Consider the following 20,698-nt stretch of genomic DNA (forward strand, 5'->3'; position numbering starts at 1 on the left):
ATAGCTCAGGAGCTAGGGGACTCATTTTGCTTGTGCTCCCTCAGCTTCTGCATGACGCTCTCTTCATTCTCGGCATTTCCAAGAAGCTTCGCTGCCATTGAAAGAAGTCCACCTTCCGCATTGTTAACCTCTCTGTAATGGCCGTTCCAGCTGTAAATAACATCGCCATGTCGTTTATCATCGGCGAGAAGCAGTGCCACGCTTCGAGCCACAACCTCTGGCAACTGTACCGTAATTCCCATGACCTTGATGTTCTCAGGAGAAACTATACCAGAAGCAGTCCATGAAGGCGCAACTGCGTTCAATCGGATGTTCTTGCTCTCGATTTGTCTTCCCAGGCCACGCATCATACCCAAAACTCCGTGCTTGGTTATGGTGTAATCGCCGGAGCTGAAGTTTTGGAACGACGAAGTCGAGGCCGTCAGCACAATGGAGCCCTTTCCGACGGGACGCTCCTTTGCCAAACTCGTCATGTAGGCCGACGCAAGTCGAACCGTATAGATTGGACCCAGAAGATTGACACTGACAGTTCGAAGATTCGGCGGTTCCAGTTGGCCGGCTTCATTCAGCGTGACATCCAAAAAGTCGGTTGTGGGAGCGACACCCGCGTTGGCGAAGACGTGGTCGATACGCCCGAACCATTCATTCGCTTGAACGAACATGTTACGTAGACTTTCCCAGTCCGTCACATTGACTTCCAAGAACTTGAGCTTCTCGGTTTTCTCAAATTCTGCTTTGGGGGGGCTGATATCTCCAATGACGACGTTCGCGCCTAGGTCTAGACATAGCTGTGCAGTTGCTCGGCCTATGCCGGATGACCCACCTGCAGGACGTTAGTATTGCGCTAATGTTGTGCATAGGCAGATGTACCGGTGATCAAAACAACCTTGTCTTCAAGGCCCACGAGCATGTCATCGGAAATAGTTATGTCGGCCATATTGAGATTTGCCTCGATGACAAGAATAATGAATTACCGGGTAAGATCAGGATGGAGAGAATCTTGTAAGCAAATGTCGACGGGATATGCCGAGGCCCGCACCTCCTCACTCCCCCACCCCGGGTATCATTGCCGATCACCTTGGAACCTCAAGTCAGCTACTACGCGCGTGGGGCTGAGACTCAACGGCTTTGAAATAGGACACTGTAGGACTCTATTATGCCTTCATGGCTATCGGGTTTTGCCGAGAATCGGCTTGGAATGATGGAATGAAAAAGCTCGTCTATATACCTCATACATGTAACGAGGGCGAGAAGTCAGGAATCAATCTTCAGGACTCCATATAAGCAGCCATCTTTACCCTCGCTTGCTCCACTTGACCTTGCACATCCAAATCCCAAAGCCAATGTAGACGTTGCTGGAAAGTATCCCTGAGCTTTGCCTCATCATCTCCTACACCATCCATACACAAACAGAGGAGATACGCATTCTCCTTGCTACTAGTGACGACTCTTTGACTGCGAGGTCGGCGAGTTTCATCATAAGCCTTAAAAGCGGCCACGACATCTTCTGCGGACTTGACGCGACTGTCGCCAAGAAGCTCTGAAAGAACATGCGCATCTTCGATAGCTTGCCCGGCACCGGCACCTTGATGCGGCGTAGAAGCATGAGCTGCATCGCCGAGGATGGAGACACGCGACTGAGCAAAAGTAGAGATATGGGGATGTTCGAAAATTGCCCACTGCGAAGGGTCCGGCATGCGCTGAAAAGACGTCAGAAATGCAAGCAAGCTGAGAAGAAGCTTCACCTACTTCAACAAGCGACTTGACATATCGCCCCATATTCTCCGTATCACGGACCATATCCTCCCTGTTCGCCTTTCTCACCCATGTATCACAATCCCACTTCTCACTCAAAATATAAACCCCGACATTCACCTTCTGCGCCCGCATAATGGGATATGAAATCCCATAAGCACCTTCCCCAATATACATCGTCGACACCCTCGCCCGCTGATCCCCGACAGCATCAACCATATCCTTCATATCCAACACGGCGCGATACCCATACATACCACTATACCTAGGCTGGGTACGCTTCGACTCTTCCGGAAGCATAGACTCCTTCACCTTCGACCGGATCCCATCACACCCGATCACGACATCGGCACTCACCGTCGTCCCATCGTCAAACTTCAACAGCACCCCATCACCACCCTCAGCAAGACTCTCTAACCTCTTCCCAAAATGCACAATCTCCCTCGGCACCAAACGAACAAGCGCGTCCAAAAAGTCCGCCCGTCTCAGCGTCGTCTGACCAGACGGCAACGCCTTAAGATCCATCAACAGATCCCCCTCTTTCTCCCCACCGGCCCAAATCACCTCGAACCAGGTGTCTTTGAAAGACTCGTAGCCGGGACTATCCGCGTGGGTCGTCACGAGGGAGTCGTAGATTGCCCGAATCTGGGGATCGATCAATGGCATTGCGCGGTGTGCGGCAGGTCCTATTGAGAGGCCGAGGCCGATTTCTGCAAATGCAGATGCGGCTTCGTAGATTTGCACGCGGACATTGCGCCGGAGGAGGCCTGCTGCTAGGGTTAGGCCTCCTATGCCGCCGCCTATTATGGTGACGGTGAAGGTTTTTGGGTCTGTGATTCCCATTTTGAGACTTCGAGAATTAATGGATGGATGGTTATTGGGGTTCGAAGGTGGCTTGGAAATAGGATTTGATGCGGGGTTGGTTTGCATTACATTTTACTGCGCCCCGGGCGTGTGGAGCGGACGGTGGGGGCCGGATGGGGGGAGGTTATGTGTCATTTCGACGAAGATTGATATAATCCGTAGACGAAGCTGGTATTTATTGTTTTTGTGGAAATGTATGTTTGCATGTACAAGTTGTGTGACAAGGGATTATACAATAAACTACGAAAGGAGCGTCCATCGAGGATATACTAGTTTTTGGAAAGTCATTGATTTGAGATTGATAATTACCCCGATCCTGCCGTGGGTACATGATAGAAAGGTGAAATGCCAGAGAACCTGGCGAGCTGGTTTGGGCAATCGTATTTGAGCCCAATCTTGGCTCAGAGCCTGTCGTGAAAGGGTGTTCATTCCCCTGAGATTCGAAGTGAAGATGTTCCTAGCCGTAATAGACAAGAGTGCTACGGTAAGACCAAAACACTCGCTTGATGGAAACCCGCCAGTGTCGTAGCTCAATCCATTACAGAACCAACGCAAATCTGACTTGCAGATTCGAGCTTACAGCTCTGCTCGTATCTCGAACGAGGATAAGCCTCGAAGGCTGAAAGAGGGTTGTGAGAAGAAAATAGTCGTACGTGAAGATTAGATCAAATCATTGGTGCCGTGGCAATGCGCTTCCCCTGCTCCCATCTGGGAGGTCCGAATGGATCGTAATTCTCAGGCGGATCCCATTCTGGACTACTGTCATGTTTTCCGTTCTTCTCATCGCCGCGGATAGGGGAAGACGAGTCTGAATCATCGAGTGCGCGTCGGAACCGGATAAATTCTTGTGAATCGACCGTGTGGATGGGATACATTGAGCCCATTTCCATGGACTGCAATGCCGCCCGCTGGATGTAGCGGATATCATCGCGCAACTTGGAGACTTGGCTTTCAAGATTCCGTCGCGCTGTTTGTTCGCGGCGGAGAAGCGTCACCAGGGCGCTGTACTGCTCGATTGAGACGGCCGTGAAGTCGGATAGAGATGTGGCTGATGGTGCAGGGCGAAGGGTGCGCGAGTTCATGGTGTCAGGCCGGATTGTGCTGGTGCTTACTGGGCGTCCGGACAGACTCGTCAAGGGAGTCGGTGATTCGTCGCGGTCTATCGTACTTGACAGGCCGAAAGGTTTGTTGCGCGCGTTGGAGCTGAAAGAGCCGGTGGATGGGGTTTGTCTCTGGCGGGACGTGGGTTGAGATTCGACGGAGTTGGACTGCATCCGTGCAATGGCGAATTCAAGATCAATCATCTTTACTTCTAACGTATTCAAACGCTGTTCTACAGTGAGGCCGTCGTCTTGCTGCATGCTCCGGACCAAGTTGCCCACATTAGGTGGGAGACTCAGATGCTCTGTACGTTGATCAGACTCGGGGAGGGATGGTGCAGCAGATGCCCGAGTCACACTGGTCACTGTAGTCGCCGTAGAGCGCCGACCAGAGTGGCCACTCGCAGAACTTCCCTCGAGAGGTGGGGATCTTGAATCGGGAGCGGAGTTGGGTATAGAAGCTGTGCGCGTAGGCCACGGGCAAGGAGCCATCGGTGGTTCATCTGCGAGATCGCGAAGCCCGTCGATGCTTTTTGATCGTCGTCGACCCTGCATCATATCGTGCCGGCGTTGGTGCTCCGATATAAGTCGCTCTTCCTGAGGGTCGGAGATGGCACTGGATGCTACCCCGTATCGGGACTCATCGTCGGAGAATATCACGCTGGGAAGTGTAGCACGTCGCCGGCGCTGTGACATGCCGGGAAACCCTGGAGATCCGAAATTCAAGCGAGTGGGAGACAAATGGGTCTCTGCAATTTGCAGGTTTTCCACCGAGAGCGGACTACTTCGTTTTGACTCCGATGGCGGGGGAACGGCCAAGAACGATTTTCCCAATGTCCCACCCGATTGCCTCGGCGGGGAAGAAGAATAGTACGCTTCATGTGGACTTTCTTCCACCCCGTCTGCCTGGCTCTGTCTTTTCCTGTTGAAAATCCTGCGCATGACGGTCTTCAATGTACTACCGGTTCGGCGGTGAGCCATAGGCACGTGGTGAAAGTCGATGGGGGGCAGGGCGGTGTCATAATGGTTCATGTCCGTAGAGAACGACGGCGGATTCGAAGAGGAGCGTTCTCCTCGCGCGTATGGCGATCGCGCCCGAGGACTCCCCACCGTCTCGCTGCCGGCGCTCGCAATCGACCGTGTGCTGTTCTTCAACATGGTGAAAGGAGCGAATTCGTATCACAGCGAAAACTGGCGAATGGATCCCGCAAACATTACAAAAAGTATTTGCAGCACATGGGTATCGAAATAAAAGGACAGAAGCGAGTGTCGAGAAGCGAAAATAAGTATGGGGTATCAGACTGGGCCGCACAGCGGAGGATTCGAATCAAGGCCAGGGGATCGATTCAGTCGAATCGCGAAGCTAATGAGAAGGGCTGTCAAACGCCGATTAGCCCCGAGTCTTCTACAAACGAAACGAGACACAGAACATACAGAGGGTATACCGAGGGTCATAGTTGCAGGATGCGCAGTTCCCGTTTGCCAGTCTCGGGAGTGTTCCGGGGTTGAGGGGGTTCACAACCACGGATAGGATTGAATTGAAAGGGGAAAAAAAGGAAACAAAGAATAAGGAGTTCCGAGCAGCGGTGGACCAAAACGAGTGTCGGGGAAGGGAACGGGTGATGTAAAGAGAGGCCGAAAGAAAGAGAAAAGGGAGAGCTAAGATTAGGAGTCGAGAGCTACCCCCACGGGTCGGGTCTACTGCAGCCACAGCCGAACCTCCTTGGATCCCGTTGCGATACGAACCGATGCTCTTTCCGGACCTACGCCCGAGCGCAAGGTTAAAGGGACTGGTCAGCAGTGAGACCCAAGTAACTTTTGCCCAACGCCGGACCAAGGCTGGACCAAGGCTGGATCAAGGCTGGATCAAGACTGGATCAAGGCTGAACCAAGGCTAAGAAACCCGAGAAAACGAGGAAACGCTAGAAGAGCTACCGAATCAAAGCGAAAACCGGCCCTTCCACGAAAGCCGTGGACCCATGAGCCGAACCTGAGTGGAGCCAGCAGATGAACGGCCGTTTTGAACTGCTCCTTTTCCTGTTGGCGTCGAGCGGGTCTCGAGCTTCAGTCATCCTATCAGTTGGACCAGTTGGACCAAATGGACGGGCGAAGAGCCATCAAGACAAAGGAGGAAGCTGCATGTCTGGTCTGAAACACCACATGGGCGGTGATGGCGTTTCTTAACCCGCACAGACGTAGAAGCGCGCCCGATGTTTCTTTCAGCCCTCGCACAGAGCTGCGACCGAGACGCCCTGGTGGCACAGGCAAATCCATGGATCCACGAATCAAGCTTAAAATCACCCCTGCTCCTCTGACGAGAACGTCAGACGATCTCGAAATCTGCAACGATGGAATGGGACATGGCCACGGCCTCGGCCGCGGTGATAGGATCAGCAGGACCCCCTCACGCTTAATCTACATCCAGTAAAGCATCTCCGACAGCTACGATACGCGAAGATCTTCCCGCCGCGTGTTGAAACACGCCTCTCTCTTCGCGTCTCACCGCCTGCGGGTCTCGCTTTAACACGGCAGCTGGAAGTTTCGGGCCCCATCTCCAGCCCGTGCCACCCATTAGGCAATCGGAACGAGCTTACTTGATTTGTCCTACAATGGCCCAAACGGGTCCGGCCATTCTGCAGATCTCGTCCTGGAGATTGACATGCAAGATTGTCAACGGTGCCTGTCCGTGCTCATCGCGGAATAGGCTCGAGGATTAACTCAGTAGATCGCCAGCGTCGGGGTATCGCAGGTCCGCATTTTCCTCCAAATAGTCCATCCAGTGCTTCAGAAAGCTGCTGCCGCTGTAACGAACATTCAATTAACCCCAGAGCTTTCACGGGACGCGTGGGCACTTACCGACTGATGGTCTCCGAGTCCCCGCAGATGCAGAGATGCCGCTTGGGGCGCGTCATAGCCACTAAACCCCGCCGTTAGTTGCGTCTCTAGCCGGGTGACAGGTGCGTCAAGGCCGGGGTAAAAGTACATACCGTTGAGCCGTCGTTTCTCCCCGAGGAATCCCACCTCGTGCTCCGCATTACTGCGTACAAGACTAACGACCACGGCTTCCTTCTCTCGGCCCTGGAAGCCATCAACACTGCCCAGTTCAAGACCGGGATACTTTTCACGAAGCGTCTGAGACAGAAGTGCAAGCTGGCCGTTGTAAGGTGTGATCACGGCGATATCCTCGGGCTTGACACCCGCGTCGATGAGCTTGTCCACATGTCTGGCAACGACCATTGCTTCCATCTCGTTGCTTTTGCTTTCACCCAGGAGAGCCTCCTTGTTGCCGATCTCTTTATCTTCGGCCTGCTCGGGGAAGTCGTCGCCTTGTGTATCCCAGAATACAAGGGGTTCTTGGGTGTCGTCTGTGCCTTGGACTTCGTAGGGTAATTCGGCTAGAAGTCGGGCTTTGACCGAGTCTGCGGCCATCAACTTTGACTCGTAGAGCTCGTCTGATGGGAACCGCATGATTTTCTCATGCATTCGGTATTGTGTAGTTAGCATCCGTTTGATGGCTGGGCCGTGTAAAGACAATAAGCGGTCGAACAGCGTCCGTTCTAAGGAAACACCCTTGAGAATCTCCTTGTCGGCAGTTTCGTTCTTCGGCTGGCCACTTTCTTTTGCATCCTTGGACTTCAAGTTGGCTGATTTGACAGTCGGTGGTAGTTGCAAGTGATCGCCAGCGAGCACAACCTTTTCCGCAGACAAAAGTGGAATCCAACATTGAGCCTCTAGAGCCTGACTAGCCTCATCAATGATGACCACGTCGAACCTCTGATTCTTCAGCTGATGACCTCCAGCACCATGAAGCGTCGCCAGAACCACGCTGCTCTCGCGCACCAAGTTATCAACACATTTGGACTCGCGCTCTCGGAACTCCTTACGGAGCTGTTTCAAGTCGTCGTAGATTGCCCGTCTTTCTCGACCGGACTTGGTTTTGCGGATACTAGCTTGCTTGGAGTCGATCTCCTTGCGCACATCCTTAACGATATTCCCGGCATCAGACGTCTGCGTAAGAACTTCTAAAGAGTGCTCGAGCACCGAAGGAAGGAGTCGGGCTGGATGTCCGATCCGTACGACCGGGACCTTTTTCGGGGCCAGTCGCTCCACGATATTATCCACGGATACATTTGATGGACCGCAGACCAAAATGCGTTTCTTCCGCTCGACCAATTGCATGATGAGTTCGATAAGAGTGTGCGTCTTTCCGGTACCGGGCGGGCCGTGAATGAGAGAGATATCCTTCGAAGCCAGGGCGAATCGAATGGCATCTTTCTGCGAGTCGTTCAATGTCGGATCCATAAATCCAATTGGCCCCGTCTCCTCATGGTCCGGTTGTAACGGGGTCGTATGTCCAAATGCAACTCGCATGAAATGCGAATGGTCTGCCTCGGTCATCTTGACCATCTTCTCCATAGTCTGCCTCATCCTGCAAAGATCAGTCTCAACCTCCACATAACCCTTCAGAATCACGACTCACCGTCTATAAGTAACATCATTGGCAAGTTTAATCCTGCATTCATATCAGCAACAACGTGCCATTTCTCCAGACCAGAAGAAACATACGCCCAAAGCTTCTTCCCCCACAACTCCTCAATAGCTTCATCCTCCTCCTTCGAACGACCCCCACCGCCCCTCTGTCCAAACGCAATCCAAATAGCCTTATCCCCAGTCTTCGTAACAACACCTTCCGGTCCACCCTTCGCCCCCTCCTTCCCATCCTTACCCTTATCCTTCCCCACCTTCTTCGCCGACCCCGCAGAAACATCATTGACACGAACAACATCGCCAACCCGGATTCCATGCGATCCAAGACGAGGTTGTCCATCTGACGCCCGCTCACCATCTTCTTTTGATCCCGACGCGATAGCGGGGTCGGGTGTGAACTCGCCCACCACGCGACCTCCCATGCCGGTGCGGCATTGTGACAGCACCAGGCCTGTCAGGGCGTAACCTGTTGCTTGAAGTGTTCGTCGGGTTGACGGCGATATGGACGCGGCGGTCGAGGCGAGGGAAGAGGAGGAGACCTCGGCTTCGTGTTCGTGGAGGAGGAGTTGGAGCTGGGTTTCCGCGAAGAGCGGGATTGAGATTGGGGTTGGGGCCATTTTGGCCGGTGTGGTGGAGGAACTGCAGCTGCCCGGGAGGATATATCGGTTTGCTTTTGATAGCGGCAGGACAATTGGATCTCCGGGGGCGAGGCGCAAAGTGTTCAAGGTCAGTGTTGTGGGGAGCTCTCGGGGATAATTTGAAGCTGGTATGTCCGAACCACGGGTGACCTCACCGGGTTTAGTCATCTTATACAATGGAATATACCTCCAGTGTCCATTTCTACCCCAAGCTTTTACCTATCTAGTAGAAACTCAAGCAAAATCAAAACGAACTTCTATGAGCTATGAGCCAGGATAACCCCAGTACAAAGATTGAAGCGACTGCCAAAGCGGCAGTCACTTTTCCAGCATTAGACCCAGCCTGATGCTCCATCCCTTCGGTCTTTTTCTTGGCAAGCTCAACACTCTTTGGCGCCAGAGTCTCAGCAAAATTCTCAATCTTATCAAATCAGCTACTGTCAACAACCCTTTATCAGTTATGGAAGTACCAACCTCTTCACATGCAATATTAATTTTCAAGAAATTCGGATCCTCGGCGTTGTTCTTTCGTTGAATTCGACGAACATAATGACAAAAGGCTTTCACCACGCCCTCGAGATCCTGGCTAGACTCAACCATCAATTGCAACGCATCCCCCTTGGTGATTTTAACGTTTCGTTGAAACATCGCCGGATTGCGAAAACACAACTCCAGCGTAGCCAAAGCCATTGTTTGAGGAATCGCGCAAAAGTTGAACACGCTCTGCTCATGCAAGCCCGCAAGATATGACAAACAGTCACACGCATGTTCTAGAGCATTAAAGACCATCTCGGAGCTGCAATCAAGCGCATTCTTGAGAAACTTGGGTTCGAACAAGTCTTCAAAGTTGTCGACATGGTTGGACCAGATTTCTTTGGGCCAGAACCGGCGACCGTCATCGAAATCTTCACGGATGTCACGGATGATATTGTTCTTTTGCAAGAGGAGACCCATTGATCTATATAGTGAGTGGTTGATCAGGGTATTCTCGCCCATCTTGGCCTCGACGAAGAGGCGAGTCAAACCCTCGCCAACGATCCCGGCTACATGCCAGCAATAGAGGTCATACTCTGCCACGGAATTCACGCTTACATCCTCGAGAGCCGCTTTTTTCGCAAAATCAGCCATACCATTCCCCATTTTGTCGGTTGTATCCTTGATAATCGCTTGGTAAATTGGCTTCAATGTCTTGAACTCGGTAATGACATTGTCGAACTGCACCAGTAGCTCGCGATCCTTTTCTTCTGGGCGATTGCCGGTAAACGTCCAGCCTTCTTGATCTAGATGACCTTTGAAGCTTCGAAGGAGTGGCTCTTTAACATCGAGGGAAATTGATGTATCGTCTTCGATCGTATCGAGGCCACGCAGTATCAGGTAAAACACGCATACGGGCAAGAGTAGCTCGGGGTGTAGCTCTTTGATAACCGGACTGAAGCTGCGACCTGTCTGATCCAAGAATTCGAAGCAGATCTTGGCTGTCGTTGACTCTCGCGTTTCGTCTCTCTTGTGTATGGGAATACGTCGTAGTTTCCTACAGGATTGATACACCCAGGGTCAATAAGTTTCGGCAATCATTCAAGAGAGGGCATTTTAGATTCTAGACCCACCATTGAACCAGGAATCTTAGCTGATTCGGATGAAGAGCAAAATAGAAAGCATCCGAAGCAGTACCCATAGTGGCAGGCTTAGAAAGAATACGATCAGACAGGGCAGTAGGACGTACGCCCGTACTCCTACTATGCATGCCCGGACTCCTACTATGTATGTCCGAACTCCTACTATGGGATATGACGGCCACTAGTATAATCGGAAACGGGATTCGAACTTCTGCCCGAACCCCGATGGACTTTCCTGGCGTGACGGGGAATGCGAGGGTATTAGGAAAAGCATGTGACGCGTGTCGGGCTTCACGATGGTTGGGGAATCATCCCGTTTGGCCAATTATGCTGAAAACTCTACCTCTTTGGCTGATCATGTACCATTCAACTTGAGACTCTCTCCTCATCGACTGCAACCCAGCGCGTTCCGTCACCACCTGTTCATGACCCTTGTCAATATTCTTCGTACAGAGCATCGTATTCCCGTGATGGTAGAACCGTCGCTCGTCAAGGAACTGTTTGAAAATCAACTCGGTGACGACCGCGAACGAATCGGCTTGCGGCCATGGAGTAGGTTGCGAGGACGCTGCGCATCCACCACCGAATACAGAAAGACCGGGCATCCACAAAGGCCAGCAGACCTCACCATCTTACGATATAATACGCCACCGCGATTAATTGAGAACGGAGCAGATGGAATATAGGGGCTAGGGAGATGTCGGGGGAAGACACTGGGATTTGCGGAATTCGAGGCCGTTGGATTCTTTATTTGCTTACATCCCTTACCGTACTGGCCAATAAAAGGCCAGGTTTCCTTTGTATAGGGTCTGGTTCCGCAGACACGGCGTTCAGGATACCAAGTTCTGCTTCGGTTTGGACAAGCGCCCGCATAGCCTTGGCGAAACTAGTTAGCCTCCCTCAGGTTAATTGGGCTTTGATTGATTGATTGATTGATTGGACATCCCATTTGGCCATAGAAAACAAGCTTTCCGCCATTCTCCGAGTCTGAAGAGTTGAATTCCCGAACCCTTATCTCCAGTGGACTTGGGACTTGATTCCCGGACTGAGTTAGCGTGGGTGATCTAGGCTGCACCCTGCAGTAGTGGCGCCCAACCCAGTCCCCCTCTCCCCCTCCGTGGTCACGCAGGGTCAGCTAAAAGGCTGCGGTAATCAAAATTATCGCGATGACCTCCCGCGATACTATGTTATCGCAATCCCCTCCAAAAACCCCTGGCTATCAACGCTCTGTTGGTATTCGAGTGGTTAGCCACGCTTTCCAGGGGTCTCACCCCACAGTCGGCAGTGGCGATTCTGCATCTCCTCGTGGCCGATAAAGAGTCCTTAGCGTCGGCGCCACAGTAGCATCGCATCGGTGTCGCTAATCAAATATCAGTCCAACGTACTTAGCAAAACAGCTGATCGTTCCCTTGTTCGCGCTAGTTTATTTGGATACGGCTATCACCTGGTATACCGTGACATCCAGGTCTCTCTCTGCTGGCTTGTGAAATTAAATCTTGAATCTTACTTTTAGCGATACCAAACTCCGTCGGAAATCCGCAAACTTCTATCCTACGGTTCCATTACCCGGAAGGGAATGCCGGTGGCTGACTAGGGTTGACTTGACGAAATTAGGCGGGGAAGCATATGCCGTGTCATGTCTCAGAGTGGAGAAGTGGTCGATGCGGACAATATTGTATGTCTAACATGACAGTGGGAATGAGGCACAGTTAACTAATTCTTTATTGCTTCTACATTTGATAGGTATGGCGGCTTCGAACGGCTCACTGGCTACCAGGCTAATTTCCATCTTCCACGGTATAAATCTCCGGAAGGTCGCCAAAAAGATTTCAAGTTTAACAGATGACCAATTTTGAGGAAGACCAATGAATTTCTTCTGGGCTTCATTTCAGGGTACATCCAGATCCGATTACTTTCCTATCTGAGCCAAAGTTTCGTCCCTCATCTCTCTAGGCTGATTTAGGTGGCATTTCTAGTACAAGATTGACCCGCTCCATCGGCCTCCGGCGGCGTTATACTCTTCAGCCAAACCCAAACTATATACTCTGTGCCGCCTAATGGCGCTAGCTCACTATCAATGTTGCATCGACATGAAGTTTCATAGTGTTTGGATCACCAGAACACAGTTGATACTCGGGGTTTTTTGTGCTGATCCTTTTCTCTATCGTGCTACGGGGGAAGACACCCCCGCGCAGGATGTCAAGATATAAGACCGAGACCATCCCCTCCGAGAAGACTTTCATCCCTCACGCAAGCCTCTCTTCAGTCCAGCCCAGCTAGCTTTGAGTCTTATATCAAAGGCAGTCTATTCTATACAGTCACTTTTGTGTGCATCATGAAGTTCTCTACCTCCATTCTCAGCAGCTCGCTCCTTGCGGCTACTGCCATTGCTGCACCTTTGACTGCTCAACGCCAGGCGCGCAATGCTGCTCGCCAAAATGCACGTGCTGGCAAGACCCAACTGCCTATGAAGCCTGGGACCAACGAGGTTATGCACTTCAAGCAAACCACCGAGGAGCAGTATGACTCAAACTGGGCTGGTGCTGTCCTGATCGGCTCTGGATACACCGCGGTGACTGCGTCAATCGTTGTTCCCACCCCCCAGGCCCCTAGTGACGCATCTCCGGGCCAGCAATACTGTGCCGCGGCTTGGGTCGGTATTGATGGAGACACCTGCAGCTCTGCTATCCTGCAGACTGGAGTGGACTTCTGTATCCAGGACGGTTCTACGACCTACAGTGCATGGTACGAGTGGTTCCCCGACAACGCCTACAACTTTAACAATCTCGAAATTTCTGCGGGAGACACGATCCAGATGACTGTGGACGCTTCCTCACTTACTTCTGGCACTGCCACTATTGAGAACACATCTACTGGCCAGTCGGTCACCCACACCTTCAATGGAGGCGAGGATGGTAGTCTATGCGAAACCAATGCCGAGTGGATTGTTGAGGATTTCGAGGAAGGAGGCTCTCTGGTTCCATTTGCCAACTTTGGGGCTGTCACCTTCTCCGGCGCTGAGGCTATGGATGGCGGCTCGACTGTTGGAACTGACGGTGCTACTATTGTGGATATCCAGTCAAGCAGCGGGCAGGTTCTTACATCCAGCTCTGCCAGCGGCAACAGTGTCACTGTTCAATACGTTGGTCAATAGCTCCTGCAACGATATATGCGAAGGAAAGGGTCCACGGGTTGGTTGCTATGAGGGAATTCAGTCCCGGCTACGCTCCATACTGTCAACTCATCCACTGCCTGTTACTGTGACGGAAAGGCATTCCCTTGGTTCCTGTCCTGTCTATCTATTTATCACAATATGACCAGCTCGTGAAAGAAAACATAGCAGAAAATCGGCGGTAAACCCGTAGTTACCAACTTATAAACACCCACTTACATACTCACCAAATATGATTGCGTCGGGCTCGGATACGGACCGAGACACGATCCGAGATTGTACATGTAGTAATTCTCCTTTCCTCAGGTCGACACTCATTAATCGTTTCCCAGACAATAAACCTTTTACTCGGTAAATTATATTCTCACCCGACCGAACCGACCCGCCACACTTACTAAGAGAGCTCTTGGTTTCCAGAAACCACTTAGGGACATGATGCCACGTGATAATGTATTGCAAATGATTAGATCTATACTTTCACAGGCCCGAGGAAGAAATCCGAGACAGAAGAGAATTGAAGAGAAAATTGGAAATCTTTCGGCGCGGTCATACTGAGGTAGAGTGGTAATTTGGGTTTCTCGTATGCGGTGCCGTCGTTCCATCTCAGAGAGCAGAAACAAGAGGACGACTTGAGCCACAAAATGTAGACTGTCCAGCAGATCACAGGGCTTCAATCTTGATCTTTGGCTCTTCATCCACAAGACTCTTAATACCAGCCTCGGTCTTGACCGGCAAAAGACCCTTCACCTCGCTCTTGCAAAGCTTCGTCCCGGCCAGATAACACTCTCCACATCGTCTCTTTACAGGAAGACAAACCGTCTGACCAAGCCCAACAAGCAACTTATTAATCTCATGCCATTTATCCTTTGGCAACCAAGACTGCAACGCCAGACGAGTCTCCTCGGGCGTTTTCGTCTTGTGCCAGCCCCATAGATTGGTGATCCGATGCACGTGGACATCTACTCCAATGCCCAAGTGTTTACCCCAAGCTGCGCTCATGCAGAGGTAGGCCATTTTCGGGCCCACGCCGGGCAGTTTCATGAGCTCTTCTGGGGTCGGGGGGATATCGCCTTCGTACTGGTCGCGTAGGATGAGAGCGGCAGCTTTGATGTACTTGGTTTTGTTATTATGGAATCCGACTTTCTGGATGAGTTCATTCAGCTTAGTTGGGGATACGGCGAGGATGTTGTTCAAGTTGAGCGTGCTGTCTTTCGATTCCGGGGTCTTGGTCTCGCCCTCCTCGGTCTTGATCTTGACGTCGCTGATGCATTCCGGTTGTTCGGTTTTGAGGCCATCCGCACTCTCCTGCTGCTCTCCAAGCTCGGTGTGAAGCCGCTGCATCGCGACCGCAGTGACGGTGTCCTTGGTCTGGGATGAAAGCATCAATGCGATGAGAGTTTGGAAGCGACGGTCTTTCGGTGATGAGGCCCGCCAGTAGAGTTCAGCACAACCCATTGTATCCACCGGTGCCGTCGGGTTATCCTCACGCATCTTCTTCACAATGTTGTACATGGTCTCCCAGTTGGATGGTGGCTCCATAACGACCTCCCCTTGGGCATCACGAGTTTTCCTTGCCGGCATGCGGCGAGCCTTAGATGGCGGTGTGGCCTTTTCATCTGGAGCTTCCTCTTTCACGGGCTTGCGCGCAGTTCGAGTTGGCGTCGGGAGGATCTTGGGACTGGCATTGCGTTTCCGACGTTTGGGAGGCGGTTCGACGAGATCTTCGATGTCAGCTGTATCGGCGGACGAGAGGGAAGATTCATCGTCGCTTCTGACAGGAAGATGAGCGATCGTTGGGATCGACTCCGTCTTCACGGTCGGATCTGAATTGAATGCGAAACTTCGCAGCGCGCTGCTATTGAGCGAGGAATTACGCGTTGAGCGTCGCGCAGGCGACAGTGCCTGGAAGACCTTGGAGGCCTCCTTGGAAGCACGCGAGGTGCGCATGATGGGCAAGTACAAAATCAAGTCGAAAAGGGAGACAGTTTCACATGTGGAGTGCGGATCGAACGCGATGGGGCAAACTCGGGATCCCCAGCCTCGGCGATGACCCCAGCTCTCCAACTCTCCGACTTCCAACTTTCCGCCGAGGGGAAGCACTCTTTCTCACCACCATTCACCCCGCCACATTCCACTTGAGGCCACCAGCATTCCTCCACAATGGCCTCGCCTTCATCGCAGACGACACAACGGCTCCTGCGCGAGCTCAAGGACTACTCCAAGTCGCCAAACGAAGCGCTACTCCATCTGGGTCCCGTCGATGAAGAAGACCTGCTGCGATGGGAGGCCGTTCTGAAAGGCGTGAATGGCTCGCCGTATGAAGGTATGTTGGAATTCAGGCCATTTACGACTGCCAGCTAACGAACCATCAGGCGGCCTCTGGCACCTGCGCATCGCCATCCCACCCAACTACCCTCTGGCACCGCCCACGATCAATTTCACGACCCGGATATCGCACCCAAACATCTCTTTCGATAAGGGCGAGATCTGCCTGACCCTCTTGACGTCCGAGCACTGGACCCCCATCTACACGATTTCGTCGACCCTCACCGCCATCCACCAACTCTTGACGGAACCGGCGACAGACTCACCACTCAACGTCGATGTCGCGGCGCTGCTCCGTGACGGTGACATTGCCGGTTGGGAAAGCGTGGTGCGATATTGGACAGGCGAGGAGCGATGGCAGGGAAATACCAACTTTGGACGGTGATCTCGATTATAAGGTCGGGTCATTCCACGATCGGAAATATTTTGTTGACGCAATTGGTTTATATTTTGGATTTCAGACGCGCCGTGGCGCATACATACCCTACTGCACATTATATTTGTATTTTTTTTTGAAAGATATACAGCATACGAAGTTTACAGTTATAGTACGAAGAGTTTCAAGAGGCCGTCGAGGTTGATGATTGCATTTGATGTCAAATGTGCCAAGATATCTAGTCACAGGAAAAATGATAAGAAACTGCACGCTGTAGATGCTCGCCGTCTTAAGTTGCAAACTGTGTGCGAAGTAAAATAGAAGACCATATCCCGGTCATGTAAACGCCAGAGAAAGCATAGAGATAGCCCAGAGAAAGGAAAGGCGTAAGTCGGAGGCTCGTAAGGATCGTGAGATGACAATCGTCATCGAAAATGCTATGGACTGATGCTAGTTTGCTGAATGACTATGCAGAAAAAAAGATGAAAGTGATCACGGAAATCAAGATTTTGTCGGGAGCTCCTCACAGAGCCATTGCAACCACGACGGCTCCACCGACCATGGCGATAATCTCCCGAGCGCGACCGGCGGTGGTCAATGCGGCAGCACCGGTCTGCAGACCAGGAGAGCTACCGGCGGTGGTGGTGCCGGAGTTGCCAGTGGGCTTGACGTGCACGATCGTGGTAGAGGTGATGGTGCTCAGACTGCCATTGGGCAAGGTGGTGGTGCTCTTGTAGATTGAGGTGAAAGAGCTCTCAGAACTGGTGGAGGAAGTCGTGCTCTGTGCAGACGACTGGGTCGACGAAGTGCTGGTAGTAGTCGAGAGCGTCGAGGGAACGGTAGTCGACGTCGTGCTAGGAACAGTCGACGTCGAGCTGTCGGTGCTCGAAGTGGTAGTCGCGTCAGTGGATGTCGGGGTAGGGCTGGAGCTGGAGCTGGAGCTGGAGCTTGAACTGGAGCTAGAGCTCGTAGTAGAGGGCACCGTAGACGAGGTGGTCTTGGTAGTATCGGCCGAGGTAGTATGGTCGCTGCTGGAGGTGGTCGAGGCAGTCGACGAGGTGGAAGCAGGTTCAGAAGTGGTGGTGTTGTCCTGACGCTTCACAACGCGCAGCAGACTGGCAATCTTCTCATCTTCATCTTGCAGGGCCTCGGCGGCACTGATGTCAGTCGGGAAAATGCCGTCACGGAACCTGGTGGAGAAGGCGTGCAAGGCATCGTGAATCGAGGCCACGTTGATACCAGCGAGCGCATCCTGGAGAGACTCACGATGGACGACTTTGTCCTGAGGAATAGGAGGCTGATCGGCTGCAAAAACAGTAGCCAGGATCATCAGCGAGAGGATGAACACCTGGAGCAAGCTGACGCGCAGCATGGTGGGCAGGTGTCGGGTGGGGTTGAAGGAGTTGGAGAAGTGATCAATTGGGGCGGGCTGTTGAGGGGAAATTAAATTGCATGCAGCGGGAGGGTTTGAGGACGCAGGGTTAAAGAGGACGAGAGACAAAGGAAAAGTCAGACGCAACGTAGTGCTGGAGGTATCCGGTTTTCAGGCGGCGCTAGAACTAGTGGATCCCATCAACTCCCGAAAGGAATAGTCCAGGGAAGCTTGGATCCGGTGGCAACCACTAAATCCACTAGCTCGCCGGTGCTAGCTCTTCCTTCGTGGACGTTTTGTCTCGAAAGCCGGTCGATCGGCCGATCATTGGCGAACTATACGGGAAACCCCCCTCTCTCATTGACACATGCCGACCGGGAGCTTGATTGGGAATGCTACCTCAGATGCCTTGACAGATGCTTTCCAGCCTTGATGCAGAAAATACGGATCGGCAGGTCAATCGATTGGAGATCAAAGAAAGCGCTAGCTTATCGGCCTCGGCATGATTGGCCCGGTCTCACACTGAAAATAGCACGGCAGTCGTGTTGTCATACACAGCCCTGAAAATGGAGAAGACCGTGGAAACAGAGCGGAACAGCGAAGCACACGGGTTCCTGGCCCAACCGTGGCTCTCGTCGTGCACAATCCCATTTGTAACGTTTTCGGAAAAACGGTGAACCTTGGAACCTTGGAAGCACGATGAAATTTACATCTGCGGTCATCTATACTAACTCTCATCACTCATTACAATTAAGGCATTAGGCCTTCGGTGTTCCAAAATTCCACCTGAGACCGTTTGCAGTCATCTCGGCCTGGTCGTCCCCAATCCCCAAAGCTCGGACATCAGTTTACGTGTCTCCAGCATAGATATAAAAAAACCCGTTGGCCAGGGGACTCATGACCTCATGTACCGGTCGGGGTGCATCGAGATACCCGAACTCCATCATCGTATCCAAAGTGACGGGATCCGCCGCGGGCGGGTTCATGATTGTACTCGTTCCATTCAGCGCGTTCCGCCGGTTCGCATCATCCGCATCTTGCCACTTCGCCCACAATCGATCGATCTGGGAGTGATGCAAATAGAAAGCCGGATCTTGGGGCGACCCGAATAAATCCTGCATTGTTGACCCGATGCTAAAATGTCCGCCGCCGTGAGGGCCAAGAACCCCGTCCTCTCGCGGCGGCCAGTGATCCAGGGCCATTTGGAAATCCGCCATCTTGGTAGTTGCCATCAGTGTGGAAACCAGGGTGGAATTGGTGTACCGGCTGGCGACGAAGTCGTTGAGACTGCGGTTGAGACAGCGCGGGTTGTAGTCGAATCTCGGCGCCGGGATCTCGGTGGTTGAGGTCAGGGTGCGTGAGAATGGCCCCATATGAACTTTCATATTTTTAAAGGGCCCGCTCTTGGCGCAGCCTCCACCGGAGCCTCGGAGGAGAGTGACATTCCCACCGGTCATGTTCTGTTCGCCCGGGTTGTATTCTCCATCCCCGGAGAGGGATGTCTCACTACCGTCAAAGAGCGGACTCGCTGCAAGGTTGTCTGCCCAAAGAGGCCAGTCCCAGTATCTGATACCGAGTTAGCGAGTCGTGCATAGAGTCATGCATAGAGCTGTGCATAGAATCGTGCATAGAGAGGATGGAAAGGGGGCATACGGCAGATATCCCTGGTATCCACACTCTTCTCGCAGAGCTCTTTCCCACAACCAGATGAACCGCCGGTGCCAAGGCAAGAACAGACCGCTGTAGTGGGTATGCAGTGTGTAATTAATGTGAGTTCTGAACCGAAGTTAGAATAAGTCGAGGGGCGTCGGATCTCTCCGATGTGATGGGTTCGATACATACGCCACAAAGTCATCAAAGCGGCTCCGAACCCCCGGATATTCTGCGGTTGGAACCTGATTCGGGAGTTTCTGTAGGCATAGCACAGCGTTCGTGTAGCTGATCCGCTCCCTCGGGAGTAGCTCGCCCCTGAATATCTGTCAATTGTATAGCACAAAGCGTGTCACGGGTGCAACGTACCATTCCCTTCGAATGCCTAGGGTTTCGGCTCTGCCGAGTTGGTGTCTCGGAAGAGAGGCTGAACGAACCAGTTGACCCAATATGAGTAGTAGCCAAGAGTAATTAAGATTAACCATGTTGACCGTTTACGAGAGAGAGAGAGAGAAGAGAACGTCAAAGGAGATGGGATCAATTCAATAGAACGCTGGCGGCTGGGATTCCTTATAAGTTCCAGGATATAGGGAGTCCTTCTGGCCCAGTCCACCGCTTGGGGGTTAGACCCCTCGGATATTTCTAGATTATGACTTTACTGGCTGTAGCAAAGGACGTGCAGATGCCCAGGTAGAAAACCACGCCTTTGTCGTACTAGGATAATCTGCAGCCACCAGGGACCGCAGGGGCGGAACCTTAAGAGAGCCGAGCTCGTTATTCGACCATCGCAACGACGTCTATAAAACCCCTTTGATATACTGCAAGTCTCGCAATTCCTTTTAATACCTCGCTGCAATATCTGGATAGTCATGACTTAATCAATTGAGTCCCCAACCGAACGTCTCCATGTTCGTGGAAGCAAGCTGCGCGTTAGGCCGCGTTAGGGCGTGCAGATGACCAGGTGACAACTCACAATGATCAGGGCCATATGAGACATTGATCATCGCCCCATTGACAGAGTTCAACCTTTGACCCCATTCAACCGCGCTGTAGGTAGTTCCTGTCTCCGAACTACTAACCAGCCAATGAGATTCATCCTGTATTGGGCCCTTCGGCTGCCAGAAACGAGCCTCCACATTGACTGCCCGTCAGGCACTGGGCCCTGCCTTGACAAATCACCTATCGGAGGTTGAGTAAAGTTGCTGGCTGAGGCCTGGTTGATTCAGGCCGATTGGGAACTCATATCGGCGTGGAGGTACTGGGAGGTACAGCTTTGCGGAATAAACAGGATTCTGTAGACATACTGCCAGCGTATGAGGTGTCGACAATCGGGGATCTGAGT

At 52.3% G+C, this 20,698-nt stretch overlaps 9 protein-coding genes across 9 annotated transcripts; 2 read left to right on the top strand and 7 right to left on the bottom strand.

Annotated features, from left to right (window-relative positions):
* Positions 1–5: 5 nt before the first annotated feature.
* Positions 6–937, bottom strand: N7498_003224 (uncharacterized protein; the record flags this gene model as incomplete). The annotated part of the gene is made up of 2 exons (XM_058450286.1): positions 6–823; positions 871–937. 2 exons carry the CDS (start codon positions 935–937, stop codon positions 6–8), a joined length of 885 nt encoding a protein of 294 aa, XP_058309748.1.
* A 331-nt stretch (positions 938–1,268) lies between these two features.
* N7498_003225 (uncharacterized protein) lies at positions 1,269–2,598 on the bottom strand (the record flags this gene model as incomplete). Its single annotated transcript, XM_058450287.1, has 2 exons — positions 1,269–1,700; positions 1,750–2,598. The coding sequence occupies 2 exons, from the start codon at positions 2,596–2,598 to the stop codon at positions 1,269–1,271; spliced, it is 1,281 nt and encodes a 426-aa protein (XP_058309749.1).
* Positions 2,599–3,284: 686 nt separating this feature from the next.
* N7498_003226 (uncharacterized protein) lies at positions 3,285–4,877 on the bottom strand (the record flags this gene model as incomplete). Its single annotated transcript, XM_058450288.1, has 1 exon — positions 3,285–4,877. The coding sequence occupies one exon, from the start codon at positions 4,875–4,877 to the stop codon at positions 3,285–3,287; it is 1,593 nt and encodes a 530-aa protein (XP_058309750.1).
* A 1,555-nt stretch (positions 4,878–6,432) lies between these two features.
* N7498_003227 (putative DNA helicase) lies at positions 6,433–8,824 on the bottom strand (the record flags this gene model as incomplete). Its single annotated transcript, XM_058450289.1, has 5 exons — positions 6,433–6,520; positions 6,576–6,636; positions 6,707–8,148; positions 8,200–8,232; positions 8,286–8,824. The coding sequence occupies 5 exons, from the start codon at positions 8,822–8,824 to the stop codon at positions 6,433–6,435; spliced, it is 2,163 nt and encodes a 720-aa protein (XP_058309751.1).
* A 3,972-nt stretch (positions 8,825–12,796) lies between these two features.
* Positions 12,797–13,615, top strand: N7498_003228 (A4/G1 family peptidase; the record flags this gene model as incomplete). The annotated part of the gene is made up of 1 exon (XM_058450290.1): positions 12,797–13,615. The coding sequence occupies one exon, from the start codon at positions 12,797–12,799 to the stop codon at positions 13,613–13,615; it is 819 nt and encodes a 272-aa protein (XP_058309752.1).
* Positions 13,616–14,293: 678 nt separating this feature from the next.
* Positions 14,294–15,580, bottom strand: N7498_003229 (endonuclease III domain-containing protein; the record flags this gene model as incomplete). The annotated part of the gene is made up of 1 exon (XM_058450291.1): positions 14,294–15,580. One exon carries the CDS (start codon positions 15,578–15,580, stop codon positions 14,294–14,296), a length of 1,287 nt encoding a protein of 428 aa, XP_058309753.1.
* Positions 15,581–15,793: 213 nt separating this feature from the next.
* pex4 (putative ubiquitin conjugating enzyme (UbcJ)) lies at positions 15,794–16,343 on the top strand (the record flags this gene model as incomplete). Its single annotated transcript, XM_058450292.1, has 2 exons — positions 15,794–15,956; positions 16,006–16,343. 2 exons carry the CDS (start codon positions 15,794–15,796, stop codon positions 16,341–16,343), a joined length of 501 nt encoding a protein of 166 aa, XP_058309754.1.
* Positions 16,344–16,857: 514 nt separating this feature from the next.
* N7498_003231 (putative GPI anchored cell wall protein (Dan4)) lies at positions 16,858–17,706 on the bottom strand (the record flags this gene model as incomplete). Its single annotated transcript, XM_058450293.1, has 1 exon — positions 16,858–17,706. One exon carries the CDS (start codon positions 17,704–17,706, stop codon positions 16,858–16,860), a length of 849 nt encoding a protein of 282 aa, XP_058309755.1.
* Positions 17,707–18,554: 848 nt separating this feature from the next.
* On the bottom strand, positions 18,555–19,728 carry N7498_003232 (tyrosinase family protein; the record flags this gene model as incomplete). The annotated part of the gene is made up of 4 exons (XM_058450294.1): positions 18,555–19,272; positions 19,360–19,482; positions 19,549–19,682; positions 19,726–19,728. The coding sequence occupies 4 exons, from the start codon at positions 19,726–19,728 to the stop codon at positions 18,555–18,557; spliced, it is 978 nt and encodes a 325-aa protein (XP_058309756.1).
* Positions 19,729–20,698: the final 970 nt, after the last annotated feature.

This window comes from Penicillium cinerascens, assembly GCF_028974065.1.
Source record: "Penicillium cinerascens strain IBT 15544 chromosome Unknown contig_24_segment0_segment0, whole genome shotgun sequence".
NCBI classification, from domain to species: Eukaryota; Fungi; Ascomycota; class Eurotiomycetes; order Eurotiales; family Aspergillaceae; genus Penicillium; species Penicillium cinerascens.